Genomic DNA, 20,360 nt, shown 5'->3' with positions numbered 1-20,360 from the left:
ATCTGTGTATTCCCGCGTGTGTGTGTGTGTGTGTGTGTGTGTGTGTGTGTGTGTGTGTGTGCGTGCGTGTGCGTGTGCGTACTTGTGTCAGTGTGTGTAGCAGCACACATACACACACACACAGGGCAGGGATAAAAAACAGCAACACTTAATTGAAACTGGGACTGATTATATTGATCACATGGGGCTGATACCGGTCATTTGTCTGAGGGACAGCCCCATGGAGGGCTGATATCTCTCTTTCTCTCTCTCTCTCTCTCTCTCTCACACACACACACACACACACACACACACACACACACACACACACACACAGACGATACCTTTCTCTATAAATCTCTCTATCACTTGTCCAAATAACTGAGGAAGTTTCTGATTGTAATACTAACTCTCACTCTAATACGAATTCTCTCTTTCTCACATCCTTGCCTCTCCCTAGTTATTCCCATCTGACTCTGAACGCTGTGCCTGTATGTCTCTTGCTCCCCAACCAATGTGCATGAACAAAGAAGAGACAGACAACATGTGAACCTGGACGTGGGGATTAACACTACCAATATCCAGCTCTGACTAACACGTCTCTGTGTTTGAACACTAAGTAATAAGAAACTTAATACAGGGCAACAGTGCTATTAACTTACTGAAGTTGTACAAACATCACTGACACACCACTGAGACAAGGTCCACACATACTGTTCATCTCTCTCTCTCTCTCTCTCCTCTCTCTCTCTCTCTCTCTCTCTCTCTCTCTCTCTCTCTCTCTCTCTCTCTCTCTCTCTCTCTCTCCCTCTCTCTCTCTGGGGAGTCAGGTAACCTGGAGGTTTGAGTGGCCAGCCAACAATCGGAAGGTCACTGGTTTGATCCCCACCCCAGGAGGGAGCCGGACGTGAGCTGGAGACTGGAGGGTTGTTGGCATCATATCTAAGGTATCCTACCACCACTGCCGTTGTGCCCTTGAGCAAGGCACTTAACCCCTAACTTCTCCAGGGGTGCTTAAAGGGGGCTGACCCTGTGCCCAGAGCCCAGAGCTCTGTGCTCCCTAGGAGTGTGTTGTGCTGTGTGTGTGCTGACTCAGGGGGTGCAAAAAGATCATTTCCCCTCAGGGATTAATAAAGTTATATTTTCTTCTTCTTCTATCTTCTTCTCTCTCCCTCATGCACACGCACACACACGCACGCACGCACGCACGCACGCACGCACGCACGCACGCACACACACACACACACACACACACACACACACACACACACAGTATATAGGAGAGGGCTGGAGAAGAGATTAAGATGAGTAAACGAGATGATTGAAGGACGATAGAGAAATCTACTGGAAATAAGATAGGCTAAGGATAATGAACAGAAATACATACAAATAAGTGAAAATGTTGTTGACAAAAACCATATATCTTAAAACAGAGTACAGTGCAATCTTATCTCAGCAGCAGTTGTTATGGAGATGTTACAGAAAAATTAGATTGTTTTGTGTGTTTGGCTTATATAAATATTTAAAAGCTGCAGAGGGATAATAAACAAGCACAATAAGACTGAACATGATACAAAATAATAAAACAAAAGTATTTGTTATGTGGCAGCGCTGGCTATGTCTCTATATTGTCATGACACTCAATCCAAAAATCAACCTATCACCCTTTCTCCCTTAGCCCTTGTGTAGATCTGGGTTGGATTGGTATAAGCAGAGGAATACTTTACTGTAGATAGAGATATAGCCTATGGTGATAGCGTCACCTTGCCTAATAAATGAGGTGTATTTTCCTTGAAACCATCATCAAGTGGGTGGGTAGGAGTTAGAGGTTGATTTGTGTTTGGGCCTATCCTTCTAAAGATGGTACTATCAACCACCAGCGTGTTGCAGATCTCAACCTTTTGAGTAGTATTTGAGATGTCTCCCCTTGTTTATTGATATTTTACATGAATATAGGAAGATTAGGAAGCCTATTACATGCAGATTCTATGCCGGCTAATTCCTATTCATGTACAGGAATTAAACAATTCAGCAAATAAAATAAGGTTTTTGTCCCGTCGCCATCGTCACTAACTGGACTCTGGCCGTCCTGTCGTCGGCTGTGAACGGAGCTGTCCGACGGTAACCTGATTTCAGGACCATGGACAGTTCTCACTCGAGTCTCGTGGCTGAAGGGCTTTTCTACAGTGGGCAAACATGGCGTAAAAGCGAATTACAATGTCATGCAGATAAAACGTCTGGCTAAATACCTATTCGCTAGGAACTAGCATAGGATGTTTGTGATTTTTCCAATTAGTATAGGCTACACGGTCGAACCATCTTCAGGCCATATTTGACGAATACATTAGGTGATAAAAAATTAAAAAGACAACGGGTATCGTCATTCTGTGTCAATGCCATTGTCGAGTTCACAACTGATAAAAATAAAAATAAAAAAATAAAATAAAAAGTCCTATGCTTGCATGCGACTAATGCATGGGACGTAGAAAAAAAGCCCTTTCCATCAGATTAGGTAGGGAACCCGGTGCTCTATTAACGTTATTGAAATGTAGGCTACTATTATTAGGCAGGAGGGAACCCTTCTTTTTCGGAGTGGCCATGGCGGAACACCTGGCACAGTTGTGCAGCTACACCGCACGCGCGCGCGGGCCAAATAGGCTACAGAAAGACCACCTGCGCGCGTGCGGAATGACGCATGAACATGGAAAGGCTGGTTTGGAAGAGCAGACACACTATGCATGCAGCAACAAGAACAACAATATAACTTAAATCCTCAACTCTCATGGATCAGCTCTTAAGTTTTAGGCACACGTGTAGAGGGTTGGGGTGGGGGGTGGGATAGTCTATAGAAAAGTACGCCTCCATCCAAACCAAGTAGAAGTCTGCATCCACACACAATCTAGAGAGGATGAAAGGGAGGCCATGGAGCCCACAGCAGAGAATCTCCTTGAATGTCATCGTTACCATGACGACTGGATGGAGGACCAAACTGCATCTATTAAGGAAAAAATCAACAGATGGATGGAATATCCCCCTCAGCCTACCTTGCATTCCTCCATGCACGTTCTCACTGAATATGCATCAGTTTCGTATTTCTGAGTCATAATCTCAAATTCCTCATATTTCTCCTGGGCGTGCTGGTCGTAGCGTTGGTACGCCTCGATGCACAGACTGCACTTTGCCATATCACCATCAACGATCACGTCAAGACTGCAGTTCAAATTGTCTGGACTCGTAGACCCGTAAAACAAATCCAAAAGAGAATAAGAATTACAAAAAGAAAGGTACAAATCACTTATATTTACAGACCGCGTCCCTTCTGTTTCGGAAAGGCCCCTGCACAAATGGTCGGCGTCATCAAAAGTAAAGCAGTTTTTAGATAAACTATCGTGGTGGCAAGTTTCAAGACGCCACACAGGTTTGGTAGAATTCCCTATAAAAATAGCATATCCTTTTCCTCTGAGGCTGCTGTGTGCTAAATGGAGGTTGGGTGATAAGATGTGGTTTGCGGATGGGTAAGCGCCCATGTCCGTCAATGAAAACTTATCACGGGTCCTTGTCAATTTCGCCTCGGCGCAGAACCACAAGTGATCAGAGAGCAGGATGGTTAGGAACAAGAGAGACGCCAAGGACAGTCGCCATCTCTGGGCCCTCTCTGAGTCCGTGAATGGCTTTTCGTTCTCGCGGGGTTCGAGCCAGATCTTTAAGCCGTCATCTTGCTGCCGACACGTCCAAGCGCCCCTGGTCATATTTTGGGAACAGGCTTCGCCGGCCGACTCCACCTTAGGGGCTTCTCTGCCACAACATTCATTAGACGTCGGGTCTAATTTGCGTTTTTCTCCTCTTAAATGTCGGGTTGCAGGTGTTCCAGGCTTACCTCCGCGATTATCGGTAGGCCTAATTCCCATTCAATTAATGTTTTCGTGGAGATTAAACAGTGCATTGATGGGACCGCGTCGTTCTCCATGGCTCTCCAATAAAGATGCTAGTTTCCTGTAGCAACATGTCTCGCTCCCCTCCCTCCTCTCCCCTGCGCTCCGCACTGCCCTGGTCCTTTGCGTAGACCTGTTTTACGGCACACATGCATTTACGTTCTTCCCGACGGCTCTGGATGGAATGAGGGCTTGGTCTTTCTTGACTCAGAAAAGCGATTCTAGATTCCGTTTCTGCATGGAAAAATGCCTCGGATATAGTCTTTCGATACCCACAGTCATCTCGCCCCCGTTATGTGTGTCTGGAAATGCTCTGTGCCGGAGCTGCGTCGTGTGCGACATCTTCAGCGCAGCGGTGGCTCCATCCTGACGCACTAGCCCTGGACAGACCGGAGTCTGAGATTGTCTGCTCTCAGATAGTCAGTGCGTGTGAATTCAAATATGCATCTACTTTATAGTTTCTTGAAAAAGATATAGGCTACAGCTCTGATTTACTCATTACCCAACTCCCACGCTGAATGCCAGTGACAGGGAGGGCATATAGGAGACATCTGCTAAATCTGCCATGTGAAAGGGTCAGGATGGACAAGGAGATGTAATATAGGAATTTCCCTCATAGGGCCAAGTTTACCAAGACACACCGACTTCTTATGATCCTGTGTTGTGTTCCACACGCCACACCATATGGATCAATATCAAACAAATATTAGGCTACATATAAAAGCATAGTCTCCACAAATCCAAGATTGAGAATAAATAAGTGAAAATAATAATAGCCTATATTGATTGGAGATTACAGATTTTTTAAAATGAAGTTATTAACATCTGACCAAAAATATTTAGGAGGCTAAAGCAGCAATCACTAAGCAGATGTGTGGAGGTGTTCATTTTGTCCTGTCAGGTCACCCACATCAGGGTGACCTGCTTTTTCAATTGACTGTTACCAGATAACCATAAGACCCTCAACTACTGTACAGTAAATTGATACATAAGCATAATCTATACTCTTTATCTATACACTATCCATATGATCCTTGTTCTCGGTGTAGCTTCAGAGCACTTCCAATACCTCCTCCACTTTCCATACAAATCTCCATGTTCTACACATACACAGACATTTTGTAAGCACCCAGTCGACCCAAGGTAAATCTGGAGAGAAGGTCAGAGGAAACAAACAATCTTTCTGCATTTAGATTTGTCTCACACAGCTTTGTTTCATGGTGTCGATGAGAGCAGTCCATAAGCAGCTGGCCAAGGCATAAGCAGGGTATGAATTAAAGAGGGGCTCTGTTGGACCATAACTAATCTGGGCCCTCATAACTTGAAATATCAATGTGAGCTCTTTCTAAAGTGTGAAAATTACCTGATTTTGGCAACTCCAAAAGTGATTGGGCATCTTAAGAGTGTCATCTGAACCCTATGAACAAGTGATTAAAGTGATGAAAGACACAGATGACAGGGTGGGGAGGAGAAAGAGGAACTGAGTTGAGCTGATCAGTGTCAGGAAGAGAGCCAATCAGAGAGGACAAAGAAATAGTAGCTGATTGGGAGTAGTGATGCAGATAGGGTAACTGATGTACTACAACAACAGGTATCATTTATATAAAAAAAGAAAATACAATGTAAGAAAAGCTGATCAGAGAACAGAAGAATATGTCAACACTAAGGTTCCCCAGGTAGAATAACTACCTTTTGGCATCACAGCCATATCCTCATACTGAAAAGAACAGAGACCATGCAACGTCAATGAATGAATGAATGAATGGTCTTTATTGTCATTGCTATAGTACAGGTACCAAACAACGAAATTTGGGAGGGGTGGCTCCCCTGGTGCTAGGAAAGAAAAAAAAACTTGAAAAACAAGAAGGGAAAGGAGCTGGTTTACATAAATAAAGGCTATGTACACTATCCACTATACTATACTGTACAGATAAAACACTGTGCTGTACTCTATGCTATGCTATACCTATTCTAACATTTCCTATTTCTCTGCAACCTTATGTACCCTAGTACCCAATGTCAGCAGTTCATCCTCTCTCCCTCTGATACACACAAACACACATGCACATACTACTGTCTACAATAGCACACATGCACATACACTCATTGTGGATGGACATCAAAGATTTGCATAAACTTGTACACAAAACTGATAGAAAAGTGTTTACTGTGTGAGAACTGATGCTAATGATGCTGCTAGCACACATCCTCACATTTATGAAAGGAGTGTTGTGTGGTGCTTTCTTGTCTTTTTGGGGGGGGCTGGTGGGCATTTCCCAGAAGCATTTCTTATTAATAATAACATGTATTTGTCTTTTAATGTAAAACATTGCAATTCCAGATAGAAAACTGGAAGTTAAATCCATAACTATTGTGACAAAATAATATGCCAGAAATGGATGAAGGGTGTTTTCAAGACAGGGATGCCTGTAATTTGTAATTTCTAGGGCTGGTTTCCAAAGTAAAAAGGAACTTCAATAGAGATGTTCCATTAGACGTGTGATTTTATTCCAGGACTGGGCTTAATCTGTGTCCAGGAAATCGTTCCGTAGTGGTTGAGGTTGGGAGCGGGTTTAGGAAATGCTCATGCTGGACCAGGGCTTTCTAAATTCAATGTCTCCTCCGAGCGTGGGATATGCTCATTTGCAAGACGTACAGTATCTGCCCTGCAGTCGTAAACGTCTGTTTGGTCTCCACAGGGGGGTGGCTCATTTCTGTTGAAGACATGCAGTAGTTTCCAAGTCATTTATTTCTGGTGTACCAATACATCACTGTTCCTTTATAGGTCGTCTTGGCAAGTCAGTGATTTTAGCTGTAAATGACTACTGTGACACATGAAAGTTCTGTATCTTCCTGGTTCTGGTTTCTTTCTCTCTAAATCTGAAGTGTCACACAACTACCATAGCATTTTATCTTTGTTGTTTGGTCTCGCTTCAGGAATCATGTTCACATAATTTGTGGGGGTAATTAGTGAGTAATTAACTGAAGTATCATAAAACATCATGCTATTGGATGATTATAACACTGTTAAGAAAATAAATGTAAAAGTACAATTGGAAACTAAGCACTACTAGCACAGACACCAGTGGTCAATAATGATTAATCCTAACGATCTATAGTGTGAAACTGAAACAATGTTAAAAATGTCATTTTTAAGTCATATTGGAAATCTGCAAATGATTGCATTGGGGCTTTAGTGATGAATAATGGTTCAAGAGATGAGGAGAGTACAGCCCAGGAAATGTAATCAAACTGTGCTGTTTACCAGGCTGACAAAAGGCCCCAGACTACTGCGCCCTACAGGGGCAGGTTGTGAAGGGTAAAGCATGCTCACTCAGTCCCTCGGTACCTCTCTGACCTTTCTGGAGAGGAAAACAGGAAGACATCTTTTAAGAGTGCCCAGAGGGGATCGTATTTTTGAGGAATCCTGTGGTCCATCTCTCTGACAGACGTGTCCCCTCTCTAGTCCCCCCCCGTCCCCCCCCCACGGCCACTACCATCACCTTCCCTACTCACAACGATTTATTCCCACATGGTGGCCTAACCAAGCGATGTAGACATCAATAAACAAAACAAAAACTTACTTTAGAACATTATTTTATTTCTGTGCATATTAAAAATATGTATTTCCATTCCAAATCAGCTGTACAGAAAATTGATCATGTGTTCAAATCTTTCTCTTGACATTTAAATATTCTACATTGGTAAAATTCTTGAATTTTCTCATTCTCATTTTCGTGATCTTGTGTATTTTGTGAGTATCCTTCAAATGCTAAAAATGCGTCCCTTTGTTTTGGCAAACCTTAAAACAAGCATTTATTTTCAGTTTAAAAATCAGAAGGTAAATTAAGACAATCATCATACAATGGGCCAGTTTCACAGACAAGGCTTAATCCTAGACTAAAAAGTATCTTCAATGGACATTTTCTAGTAAGAGGCTTTGTCTGTGAAACCGGTGCTTAAATGTTTGTATTAAGCTAAATCACTTAATAGCATTGCTTACTGCCTCAACCATCACACAAGGTATTCATTGTCATTCTGTAAATGCTCTGCTTTGATAGAGTCTGTCACCCAAGTTTCTCTCACGATTTTAAACTTCTTAGTAAAGAGTCGTCTGAGGGTTTTCAAATCCAACACTCTTGTTTCCTCAGCCACGATGACATGAGAGACCCCTTCTTTAAGCCTCCGCACCACCACCCCCCCATGGTAGCGGAGCTCAAGCGCCCTTGTGTCCAGACATGTGGCAGGGAGGATGGTTTTGGGGTCTCCTATGTTTGCATACCTGTCCAGGTAAATCCTGAACGGCCTGAACATGCTGGTGGCTAGGTCATCCCAGCCATACCTCTCCTCTACCTGAGAGATATGTGGATCCACAGTGTTCTCACTGCTCATCCTGCCAAACACCTCCTTCAGCTGCTTTGTGTCCGTGTCCACAAAGTAGTTGTCTCCGTAGCAATCGTACTCCTTGGAAAAGTGTTCCCTGGTGGATGGGGACATGTGGATCATGTGGCGGGGTTGCCATGGCACCACCTGCTTCCTGTCCAGGCACTCCAGGAGCCAGGAGGCCCACACCACATCGTGCTGATCGGATGAGATCAGGTTCTTCACCCTCATATTCTCCACACCGGCGATCACACAGTACGTGTCCTTGCCTGCGTTCTGGACTACCACTCCCCCGCAACGGGCAACGCCCTTCTCTAGCTCCGCCTTGGGATGCTCTGTACTGCCGTTCATAATGCAAAACTCCACGTCCTCAAACATGTCTGTTTCCTTTGCGACCCCAGACAGGTCCTGGGACTTGAAGTGGTCGATGATGCCAATGGCCTTCTTAGGCTTTGCCAGCTTTCGCTTCTTCTTGTCGGGCTCCTCGTCATTGAGGTGTAGATGGCGAGAGAACAGCTTACCAGAGGCCTTGTTGCGGTACTGATCCAGCTCCGCTAGAGTCATGCACTGGTGCCACTCCTTGTCCTCCCGTATCTTTTCTATCCGGGGGAAACGGAGAGTGCAGTTGGTTTTATACATGTCACTGTCTACTATTTCAGCTGCCTTGACCTGGATGATGACAGAGTTGCAGGGTTCAATGTAAACCTCGGGTCTCTCCGTCCCGCAAAGGATCGATGCCGGGGGGTTGTTCTTTCGGTAAACCTTCCAGTGTTTCGCCAGCTTCAAGCCCAACTCGTACAGCTCTTTCATGGTGTAGCCAGAGCCGATGCGACCAAGTGTGTGAAAGACCGAGGGTTTCTCTCCAGGTCTTGGAGCCTCCGCAACTGCAACAAGGAAATGGGACATCATCCCGCCCCGCTTTCCTTTTCCCCAATAGCCTCCAACAATCAGCAGGTCAAGTTCATCCATCAAGCCATCCACATACTCTGGCTTTATCTTGTGCCAGCCCTCACCTCGCTTATCAGGCTTGTAAACAGACATGGGATCCTTAACCATGATCCCTTCTTCCCTGTTGTCAATGGCTTCATTAAGGGCAGCCACCACCTCCTGGCTGGTCTTGGCCTCAGTTTTGGGTACCCACTGTATCCTTCCTTTTATCTGAGTGAAGACAGTCTGCAGAATGTCATGGCGCTTCTTCAGTGTCTCCTTGCCAAACTTCTGGTCGTTAACAAGAAGAACGTCGAAGACACAAAAGCATGCCTGCAACTCTGAGTCGTCCATTAATCTCTTGATGTCAAATTTGCTACCTTTCTGCATGAAAGTCTCGGTGGTGGAGTTGTAGGCCATCATCTCCCCATCCAGGATGCAGTTCACTACATGTGGCTTGAAAACGTTGTGGATAAAAGGGGTCAGGGAGCCCTCCAGAGGTGAAGCCCCAAACTGCTGGGTGTACTCAAAGGAGTTCCGAGTGAAGTACTTGTAAACATCCCCATCCTTGTGCAGCTGAATACGCTCTCCGTCCAGCTTGGTCTCAATGAAGAAGAAAGGGCTATTGCCCATCTGCTTCTCCACCTTGCGGATGTTGGCTACGGCTGCCAGCATGGGTTTAAAGGCAGAGAAGAGCCTGATGGAGACTTCGCTGAGGCACACGGCAGGGTCATGGAGCTGCTGACAAATCTTGTCCAAGTTTGTGGTGACATTGTAGAGCTCAGACGCATCTCGGTGGAACACATCGAGCACTGTTTCTTTACTAACGCCCAGCTTCATGTCCTTCAGGATCATACGGATAAGCCACTTCTGCTCAAGGGCCGTGCTCTGGGTGATAAGATTTAGGAGACTCTTTTTCACAAGGTCTTTCAGCTTGCCTTCATTGTTTCTGGCCACTGAGTCCAGAAAGTCATTGACATCTTTGATAGTAAGATTGCCTTGGCTCGCACATCGTTTCTTCAACACAAAGTATGCCATGCTGGCAAAGTCTCCTGACTCCCCCTGTGTGGATGTGGTGGGAGCTCGATAGTTCAACAGTTTGTTCGCCTCCGGTCCATTCTTTGGGAGGCCCAAGACTTCTATGTAGAGCTTAGCTAACATGCTCTCTTTAATGCCGTATGCCATCCTCTCCCTCTCAAATGGGGGAACAATGAGGCGCATGGCTGGGTAGAAAGAGTCTGTGGTTTTGAGGTTGTTTTTGTGGAGTGCAGCATGGAAATTCCTCCATGAGTCTATGAAGTCCCTGAGAAACTTGGCTTTGTCTGGTCGGAGCTTGGTCCTCTGGATCTTTTCAAGTGTGGTGCACAGGTGAAGAAATGGAACTTGGGCAGCGACAGTTTTTGGTGGGGCAGTTTCGCTTTTTGAGGTTCCTTCCATGGTGAAATCTGTAGCCTCAAAACGAACCTGAAAAGAAACACAGGTCTTAGCCTAATATTAACCAATTACTATTCATCCCGCTTTTGGGTAATGATACAGTTTGTTACAGTGTATATTAACCACTTTGTATTCAATAAAATAAAATAAACGATGGATTGTTCACAAAAAAGGGAGGTAGATCGATTCATGTTCAACCAGCCAGCTACAATTCCAACACATTCTAATTCCCAACTCGTCAAATATTGCAGCCAATGACCCTTCTCTTCTCACTATTCAATGTTGACAAATACTGTAACAAATCAATAATTCATAATAACAAATAAACACATACAATATACAGCTTACCTAGTGCACAGTTTCAGTGCTTCAGTCCTCAATGATCAGGAACACAACTCTGAAACTAGCTCTGACATGCCCAGTTTCGGATTACGTCATCACCCACGTCCTGTCAAACACAACATTTCGGAGATTGGCAAGATACTTCTTACAACAGCAGCTGGTAGACGATCAATCAAAGCAATAGCATCATCCTGCAATCAGTTGAATGATATGACTATGTATTCAAAAATGATTTCGCAAATTAAGCCTAAAACCAAAAGAACATGCTGTTTATCCATGATTATTACCTGTTTGCGGCTAGCTATTCTACCGCCTTAGCTACTTCCTTGTTATGATCTCCAAGAGGAAACCGTCAAGTAAAACAGTCCGTCGGAAACAAGGCTCGGGACGTTGGAATCCGGTGCAGTTCATGTCCAATGTCAAGAGATGGCGCCAGATCCATATGGAAGTGGCAAGTTTAGTCCAGCACTGTGGCTCTCATTAAAGTTGTTATCCCGTGTTTTCATAATGCATTCATATCCCAATTTTTCATAATGCATTCATATTTTACTCACATAAAAGACACTTAGTAGCCTACAGGGATTAATTTGACCTTACCTGTAGGCCTAGTACAATTAATAATTCAAGTTTGAGACATTGTAAACACAGGCTACCTCTGCGAAGAGCAATCAATCAGCCAGAAAAGTGATTCATACTATGATTTTCAATTAAAATACTTTGCCTTTCCATTCCCAGGTGTGTACATGTATACCGGTATATGATGTGACTTCAAAGCCCTTGCTGTGCTGGCAATGACATTTTCTGTCCTTTCTTAAATTGCATTTGTGAAAGGATGATAAATAATATGAGTTTGAGAAAATGTTAATGACAGCGAGGTCACGTGAAGTGTTCTTATATACTAATTAACCTGATAAAATAGTGTTACCCTAGAATAATGGACTGTACAAATCTATCTTTCTAATATTTCAACAAGACATTAATTCAAATCTTTGAAACATATTTATGTACAGTCCAGTTTATACAAATATAATGTATAAAATTACATAATTGGCAAGGCAAGGCAAGTTTATTTGTATAGCACATTTCATACAACAGGGGCAATGCAAAGTGCTTTACATACATTATTTAAAATTACAGCAAGAGGAGCATAAGAAAAAAAAATGTACAATGAATAAAAGCAAATATAAGAAGTAAATAGATTATGGAGTAGGTATGTTTCATTTGACTTGCCGTGTATAAATCCCTAGATGAGAGTGTTACATTTATTTTCTTAAGATAGGAGGATAATGAATACATCTGTTATATATATATATATATATATATACTATATATAGTCTACTATAACTGTATATATCATATCATATATATCATCATCAAGTCTGAAAAAGAAAAAAGAAAAAGAAACCTTGCTTTAAAATTGGCAGAAAGGTGTCATGTTTAACTTTGTAGCATTTAGTGTTCAGGTTTGCTTTCAATCACTTGGAGATTAATTGTAACAGACATTTAAACCAGGGTTGCCCACATGTTTGCACTCCACTGTAATTGTTTGCCTAACTGGCCATCGGATTTGGGCTCTTAATAGCTAAAAAGCAATACTGTTTATTTTATGCTATTAAATTAGCAAAGACCTCGAATTTGTATTTACCACCAGTTAAACTCAAGGGACTTCTTTTACCCAAAAAGGGGCAGGGGCATGACACAGGGGCAAAATACCCGGATACATTGCACTGATGAATGGAGCTTATTGGAGTGGCTGTGGTGCTATCTATATTCAGCGGCCTCCCTCTGCCAGTAGAGGGCCACCTCTACCTCTGCAGATGATGTTCATAGCTACTGTGGAGAGAGAGAGGGCCCTGCGCAGTAGGGAGTCCTGAGTCACACGCCAGCCAGGGTTGTTGACATCAGCTCTGCTGCAGCAGTCCAGCAGCCACGGAGCCGGAGGGCCACAATCACTCCGTACTCATACTAGTGAACTCTGTTGTTTTCATATGACACTTACTTACCATCCAGTACAGTAGAGGTCTGTCTGAGTGGGATATTAGTCAGCTGTGATCAAAGCTTAGCTGCCGTGTCTCATTTTACACACGGGGCTGCGAAATGATCAGGGAGGGTTCATAACAGCAGTTACGTAACAGCTCTACAGTAGGCTGTGTGCCACGAAGAGCACAGAGCCAGAAGATGGTAAACAAGTGATGTCAGAGCTGCCACGGCATGCCTCGGTTTGCACTTGGACAGGGGGGAAAGCAGGGGTGGGATTTGGAGAGGGGATGGGGGAGAAGGCAATCACATTTTGCCACAGTATGTGAGGCTATGGGTGTTCAGGCAGTGATGAATGATGAAATTGTCCATGCGGTGGTTGCTGTGCATGGTATTCAACAGTGTTGTTACACAGTTGATTTGATTAGAGACTGAAAAACAGATACTAGTGACATTCTCAGATGTCCGTCCAATTCGGAGCTTGGCTTAACCGCAGGTTTAGTAAGCCTCCCCTCCCCTGAGAGTGATTTGACAGCAAATACATACAAGTGGTGACATGCACACCTGTTGCAAATGATATCCTGAAGACTGAGGGGGTCCTAAATCACTTAGGTGCTGACCTCCATATGTAACCCTTGCCTTCTGGTAATTGCTTTACCTTGCCTTCTGACAAGGCTGGTTGAAATTGGACTTGACTTTTAAATGATATAACTGCCATTACCTGTTTTTAAAAAAGCATAATTCAGTCAAACCTGCATTGCTATAGGGTATAAATGTATACATATTTTTCTCCCTCAATCAAGTAAAATTACAGAACAGGTTTTGATACCACTGTAAAGGTACCAGATTGACTATTGTTTTACTTACCTATCTACAATTTGTAGTTATCATTATTTGAGTGATTGTTGGTGTTGTTTGTTTAAATCCTTTTTATCCTATTTTTTTCATTTTTGCACTTACCATCCAGTACAGTACAGTAGAGAGATGTCTGAGTGGTCAGCATTGTTCAAAGCTTCCTTCCTGGATTAACTAACCAGGAGGGTATTCCATTAACATTGCTAAAGGAAAATCCAGGTTTATTTTTGATAATAAAAAAAAATAAGCCTGGATATTTATCTAAATAAACCTAGTTTTTGCTTTAGTGACATTGATGGAATACCCCCCAGCTGTAAGCACAGCTAATCGGCAAATCAGCTCGTTTGGTAGCAGTTGTCCCTTACAGGTCTGCTACACCACGGACAATTGGTGAAATCACGTCTGTGAGAGATAGACTCATAATATAAATATAGATACTCTAAAACGGATTGACGATCATAGCCTATTATGCGTAGTGGAGAGTCTACTATAACTTTATTGTGAACTGCCCTGTCGTGAGGTTTGGCATTGGGTGGCTTTGCTTGGTTTGGGGAGCTTTCCCTGGTTTGGGGAGTTTAACAAGGTCTGGATAGCTTTGCGAGGTTTGGAGATTGCAGCATTGCGTGCTGCCACCCTCCATTAAGCCCCTCAAATGTCTCTGTCCACTCTGCTTCTCCTCCCTAAGCCTTAGCCTGCATGGTGCCTGGCATTGTTCTGTGGACGATTCACTGAGAGACTGTACACACGAAGGCGCCCTTGCTGTTGCTACTGTCCCATACTGTACACACTGGGTAATAGTGGTATTGTATTGTACGGTACGACTCACCCCTGAAGCTGCTCTGTAGTTGGGTAGGACTTACAAGGGTCACCCAACCCTCCCTGTGTGATGACATTGGGCCTAGGGCAAAACCAGCTGACAGCAGGCGCAAGGACGGTGAGCTAAAAGTTCAGAGTTCATTTGGAAACTAGTAAACAGGAAGTGGCACTGGGAAGCTGAGCCAAGAGGTAGGTTGGCGGTGTCACCCTGAGGGAATTCAGGGCTGTCAGGTTGACATTGAGGGCAGCAACCCTGGCCAAAGCCAGGATTACAGTGGAAGGGAGATGTGGGAGGACATGACGTTTGGCTGCTGTAGTGTAATCAGAATTTGGGTGGCCTTTTGACCTTTGCAGGGTCCAAACGGAACAGCATCAACAAAACATGATGTAGGAAATCTATGATGTGGAGATTAATCTTTAGCCAGGGATATGCGTGAGGCTCTGATCCATAACCACTCTTTGATATCGGACTTACAACAAGCTGCAGATAATTTCAAGGTCATTTTACGACCCTCTGTGGGATTGTGTGTGTGTGTGTGTGTGTGTGTGTGTGTTGTGTGAAAGAGAGACAGAGAGAGGGGGGGGGGGCAGGGGGGGGGTGTCTCCAATCTCCTCCCAGGGTCACCTCTGTCATTGGAATACACTTAGGACCCTTCAATAGCCACATGCTCCAGTTTGATAGTGCATGTATGTGTTCAATGTAGCTGGAAATAAGACCTCAGCAGTATGACACTGACCTAGAAGCAGTATCTATGAATATCCTAAACATCTTTCCCATACACTTCAGGTATGTTTCTTATCATCTGTCATGGTGATGGAATATCTCACACAGCTGAGGTCAGAACTGCTAACTCAGGGAATGTGTGGTGCATCAATCAGATAAACAGATAGAGGCGGCGCACTGCACTGTACTGACATGCCTCCACAGGCACTGCGCTGACATGTCACAAGTCTCCTCCCGTGATTACATAAAGACCTGGTGATCTATCATCCTGTTGTTGATGTCCTCTTTATAGAGACAGTGCTCTGTAAACATCTCTGGCCTGAGGTGTTTTTTCACCGTGCTCAGCTTGCGTAACACTGTGAACACTGTTATCTTTGGTGTGGCCGTAAAAACGCCGGTTACTGCTCGTAAAAGAGCATGCTTCAGGACACATTGAGCTCAGTTGGGCTGTAAACATCATAAACGGAGACAACATAACTTCGGCATACTGTACACTTCACACCTACAGTGGTTATAGAAAGTCAACACACCCCGTCACTTTTCCCCCATTTTGTTGTGTTATAATTGATTGAATTGAATTGTGTGTAATTGATTCTTATGCAAATCAGAGACCCTATAAAAACAAAGATATTGATTCCAAAATTACATAAACTATTATCCTTGCATTAAGATGAACTCAATTCAACTTATTGAGTGATTTGTTGATGACATTTTTGCTTATTAGCAAATGTTAAGAGTGTCATAGCAAAACTTGTGAAGACTTATGCACGTGAGGTATTTCTGTGTTTCGATTTTAATACATTTTCAGAAATGTCTAAAAACTTGTTTTCACTTTGTCATTATGGGGTATTGTGTGTGGATTGATGCCAATTTTTATTTATTTAATATCTTAAATTGAATCTATAACACAACAAAATGTGAAAAAAGTGAAGGGGTGTGTTGACTTTCTATAGCCACTGTATCTTGATGACTGGCCAGACTTTGAGTGTGTGTGTGTGTGTGTGTGTGTGTGTGTGTGTGTGTGTGTGTGTGTGTGTGCGCGCGCGCGCGTGTGTGTGTGTGTGTGTGTGTGTGTGTGTGCGCGTGCGTGTGTGTGGGTGGGTGCGTGCGTGCATGCGTTGTGCAAGTAAACATGCCCTGCGACTGGGTTAAAAAAAACATTGCTGACACTGGCTGATACTGTAGCTTCTGAGAGCAAAAAGATTAAATAATAATTGCATTCAACCATTCATAAGTTAGCCAAACAAACTGGAAGTGTTTGACACCAATAAGATATACCCCTGATAATAACAGCATCATAAGAATTATACATCTCACCACATCTACCACAGCTACAGGGGAAAGGTGCTTGAACAGTCATATCATGAAATTAGACCTTGTTGGGGCTCTGGTTAGGCAGAGAACAGTGTTTAACAGTGAAGGCTGCTTACTACAAGGGTGAGATTAGATTGACAGATTTACAAGGTGTTAGGGTTAGGGTTAGGGGTTAGGGTTAGGGTTAGGGTTAGGGTTAACCCTAAAAGGTGTTCTCGTTGAAACATTCATAACGTTGTCATTCATACATGTTCACTTGTAAACAACACATTTCTATCTGGACGTTCTAGAACGTTCCAACCTCTTGACAAGCCCGTGGTTCTGGACTGACTGATCTATGTCTCAGGTCAGAGGTCAGAGGTCATCAGTAGAAATCAACACTCAAATTAAAATCAGAAATATGCTGTATGTAGTATGTGTGTGTACTGTCCTCTGCACCATGTAATATCCTAGTACATGCACAGATGTCAACATGGCACGAAAGAAACAAATTATGTAAGAAAACAATATGTGGCACATTCCACTAACCCGTGCAGCTCTGGAAGAATATGTAAGCAGTCTACCAAGGAGGTCATGTGTAGGGCCATGTGCTTTTGCTTGCGTTACCTTTCTCAATGAACTGTGGATGACTCAAAACAGAGGAGGGTCTGTACGAGCCTTGCTGGATCACTGCATTTAAAAACCTGCTATGAGCCTGCGTTGCAAAGTGAATGAATGAATGAATGAAAGGTCATGAATGCATAGCTCAAAGTGTGTGTGCGTGTGTGTGTGTGTGTGTGTGTGAGGTGGAGTGTTGAAAACCCTAAAGAGGAATGATAACAGTACAAGTACACACACTTTTAAAAATACCAAGAAACAAAACAGAAAGAGAAAACAAAAGGTTTAAAGTTGTCCTTAGATGAGGGGGTGGGGTGGATTGTGATGGGTTTAGGACACTCTTTCAGATATGGCAATCAAAGTTTCCATAAAGACTGACAGCCTGATGATGTGTGGTGTCTAACATGTGAACAACGCTACTAATAGCTTTGACTTTTGAGTTGAAAAGACCTACTTCCCCCCATGCAAATATAATGTAGGTGGAAGCATGTTTTTCGGGGGCGTGTACGGTTTTTGCATATAAGTCCTTCTGAGGGAAGTCATTGGCTGATGACAGTGTGACTGTGTGTGTGAGAGAGGGTTTTCCTACTCCCGCTCTTAGGCCACGTTGTACACAACTGCGCTCAATAAAGGAGATTCATAGGCAGCACACACGTGCGCACACACACACACGCACACACACACACACACACACACACGTTTGTCAGAGCCAACACCCCTTACAACATGCCCTCATAGTAGTTTTGGAAATAGGCCTATTTGTAAATAATTGCCAAGCCAGAGAGATTTCAAGAGGCTTTTGATAGAGAAAATACACTCACCGAACACTTCATTAGGAACACTATACTAATACTGGGTAGAGCCTCCCTTCAAGCTGTGAATCTACCATTCTACCACATCCCAAAGGTGTTTTATTGGATTCAGATCCGGTGACTGGGAAGGCCAATGCAGAACACTGAACTCATTGTCATGTGCATGAAACCAGTTTGAGATGACTATTGCTTTGTGACATGGTGCATTATCATGCTAGAAGTAGCCATTAGAAGATGGGTACATTGTGGCCATGAAGGGATGCACAGGGTCAGCAACAATACTCAAATAGGCTGTGGCATGCAAGCGAGGATTGATTTGTATTAACGGTCCCAAAGTGTGCCAAGAAAACATTCCCCACACCATTACACCACCTGAACGAATGAGAACGCATACAGGTGTTCCTAATAAAGTGTCTGTGAGTGTATATCTCTACATGAGCTTTAGAAGCCAGCTGCCCATTAAACGTTTTTGGACAGTAGTGTGCATTAATTGTAGGCCTACATTTTCTTAATTCAGTCAAGAGCTGTCACAAAGCCAGTCTACAGAAAGGGTAGAGAGATGGGGACCGCTGGCGTAATGGATTAAGCGCTGACCATGTACCGCAGGGCTCCCGGTCCGATTCCAGCCGCGGACATATCCTGCATGTCATCCCTTCTCTCTCTGACCCGTCCTTCCTGTCATAATCTCTACTATATATCTGTCATTAAAAAGAAAAATATGAGTGGGACTGCCCCACTCAGAAAAAATAATAAAAACATTAGAAAGGGTAGAGAGAGTGATCCAAACCTTTTGATAAACTGCATTGTGTATGTCAGAGATTTTCTGTCGTGTATTTTTTTGTGTGTTTCTCCACTCATTTTAGGGCATGTAGGCCGCACGAGAGTGACATGGTGAAGCGACTGGGTTGACATCCTGTGTACTCCAGGGGCGAGGACGCCCACGAGAGGGGCCCGGTACCAGCCTTTTTGAAGCACGTGTAACTTATTTACAAGCACTGTCAATAGAGAACTACTGGATCAACCAGAGACTGCTTCACAATTCCTCACGGGAGCTACTGGATGTCTGTGTACTCTCATCACGTGAGAAATGAGCCTCTGTGTTTGACAAACAGTCGTCTTTCGGAAATCTTTTTTTTTTTTCCTCTGCATTTGAGTGGCCACAGTCTAATAACATCAACACCCCACATGAAAAAGCCATTGGAACTAAAGACCGTCAGACAGTAATGGCCTGTTCAGGGTATCTCTACCAGGGAAATGAGCCATCAACAGATGGTGGTTGTGAGAGTTCCCCGACAAACGTGTTTGAGTTGCTGGAAGTCGTTAAGGTACATGGATGGGGATGACATAACCAGCAGAAAAGGTCCTGGCTGAAAAGGCCTTTCATTCAATCGCTTTTGCATCATAAGATTCATAACATTAAATTCTGAAATGTGTGAGAGGAGAACATTTGAAAAAAGACAAGGTTGAGACAGAGAGAAGAAAGAAAGGGATAGCAAAAGAAAGCAAATTGGACTTAAAGGGAGAGATGTCATCCACATCACTGCCAGAGGTGCCCACACAGTACCATGTTGGTATATCGTTGCCATACTACACTCGATATCACAGCATGCAAAATGTCAACCCCAATGCTTGAGATTGACACTGGGGAACCGCAATGTCTGGGACAGTACCATTTCTACCAGACAGGGGATAGCCACCCCCCCCCCCCCCTCTCTCTCACTCCTACCCTACAGGTCTGGCCCAACCATACACCCCTCCTCTCTAGCCCTGTGATATTAGTATGCAGCCAGCATCCACGTCGGGGACACGCGCCACAAGCCTATTGTCACAACCAGGCAGGCAGGTGACACCGTGTGTGTGTGTGTGTGAGAGAAAGAGAGAGAGAGAAATAATGCTTCATCCTGACCCTCTTTGGCCTGCCTATTGAGCCCTGTGTCCGACACTGCAAGCAGGAAGGAAGTAATTTGATCAATATGAGCTTCCTATGGTCTCATTCTAAAAACAGCAAAGTGTTGCCAGCAGCAGCAGCAGCAGGAACAGGCCTGGGTGGGATACCCAGACGGCCGGAATATCCAGCTCTCCTTCAGACAGGAGGGCAGAGGGCAGTGCTTCCTGTCTTCTCTTCTCTCTTTCTTTCTTTGTTATGTTTTTTTCCGAGTGGGGCAGTCCGACTCGTATTTTTCATTTTATTGGACAGATACAGTGAAGACAGACAGGAAAGTAAGGAGAAAAGGGAGAGAGGGCATGTCAGCAGGGCATTGGGCCGGA

At 43.9% G+C, this 20,360-nt stretch overlaps 2 protein-coding genes across 2 annotated transcripts in view; both read right to left on the bottom strand.

Annotated features, from left to right (window-relative positions):
• The window catches only part of nalf1a (NALCN channel auxiliary factor 1a), a gene marked incomplete at both ends in the record, with an annotated part of 32,569 nt that extends 28,841 nt beyond the window's left edge, over window positions 1-3,728 (bottom strand). The window contains one exon of the mRNA XM_080530680.1: window positions 3,024-3,728. Within this exon, the coding sequence (XP_080386806.1) occupies window positions 3,024-3,728 (705 nt within the window). The remainder of the gene's footprint in view (window positions 1-3,023) is intronic.
• Window positions 3,729-7,663: 3,935 nt separating this feature from the next.
• On the bottom strand, window positions 7,664-10,457 carry lig4 (ligase IV, DNA, ATP-dependent). The gene has a single exon (XM_080532668.1). It carries the CDS (start codon window positions 10,440-10,442, stop codon window positions 7,926-7,928), a length of 2,517 nt encoding a protein of 838 aa, XP_080388794.1. The 5' UTR covers window positions 10,443-10,457; the 3' UTR covers window positions 7,664-7,925.
• Window positions 10,458-20,360: the final 9,903 nt, after the last annotated feature.

Source organism: Nansenia antarctica, assembly GCF_963989245.1.
Source record: "Nansenia antarctica genome assembly, chromosome: 5".
Classification (NCBI taxonomy): domain Eukaryota; kingdom Metazoa; phylum Chordata; class Actinopteri; order Argentiniformes; family Microstomatidae; genus Nansenia; species Nansenia antarctica.
The sequence above is the reverse complement of the archived record's forward strand: the minus strand, read 5'-3'. Positions and strand labels throughout refer to the sequence as shown.

Coding starts and splice junctions, on each gene's coding strand:
- lig4 (XM_080532668.1), bottom strand. CDS start 10,442: ATGCGCCTCATTGTTCCCCCATTTGAGAGGGAGAGGATGGCATACGGC.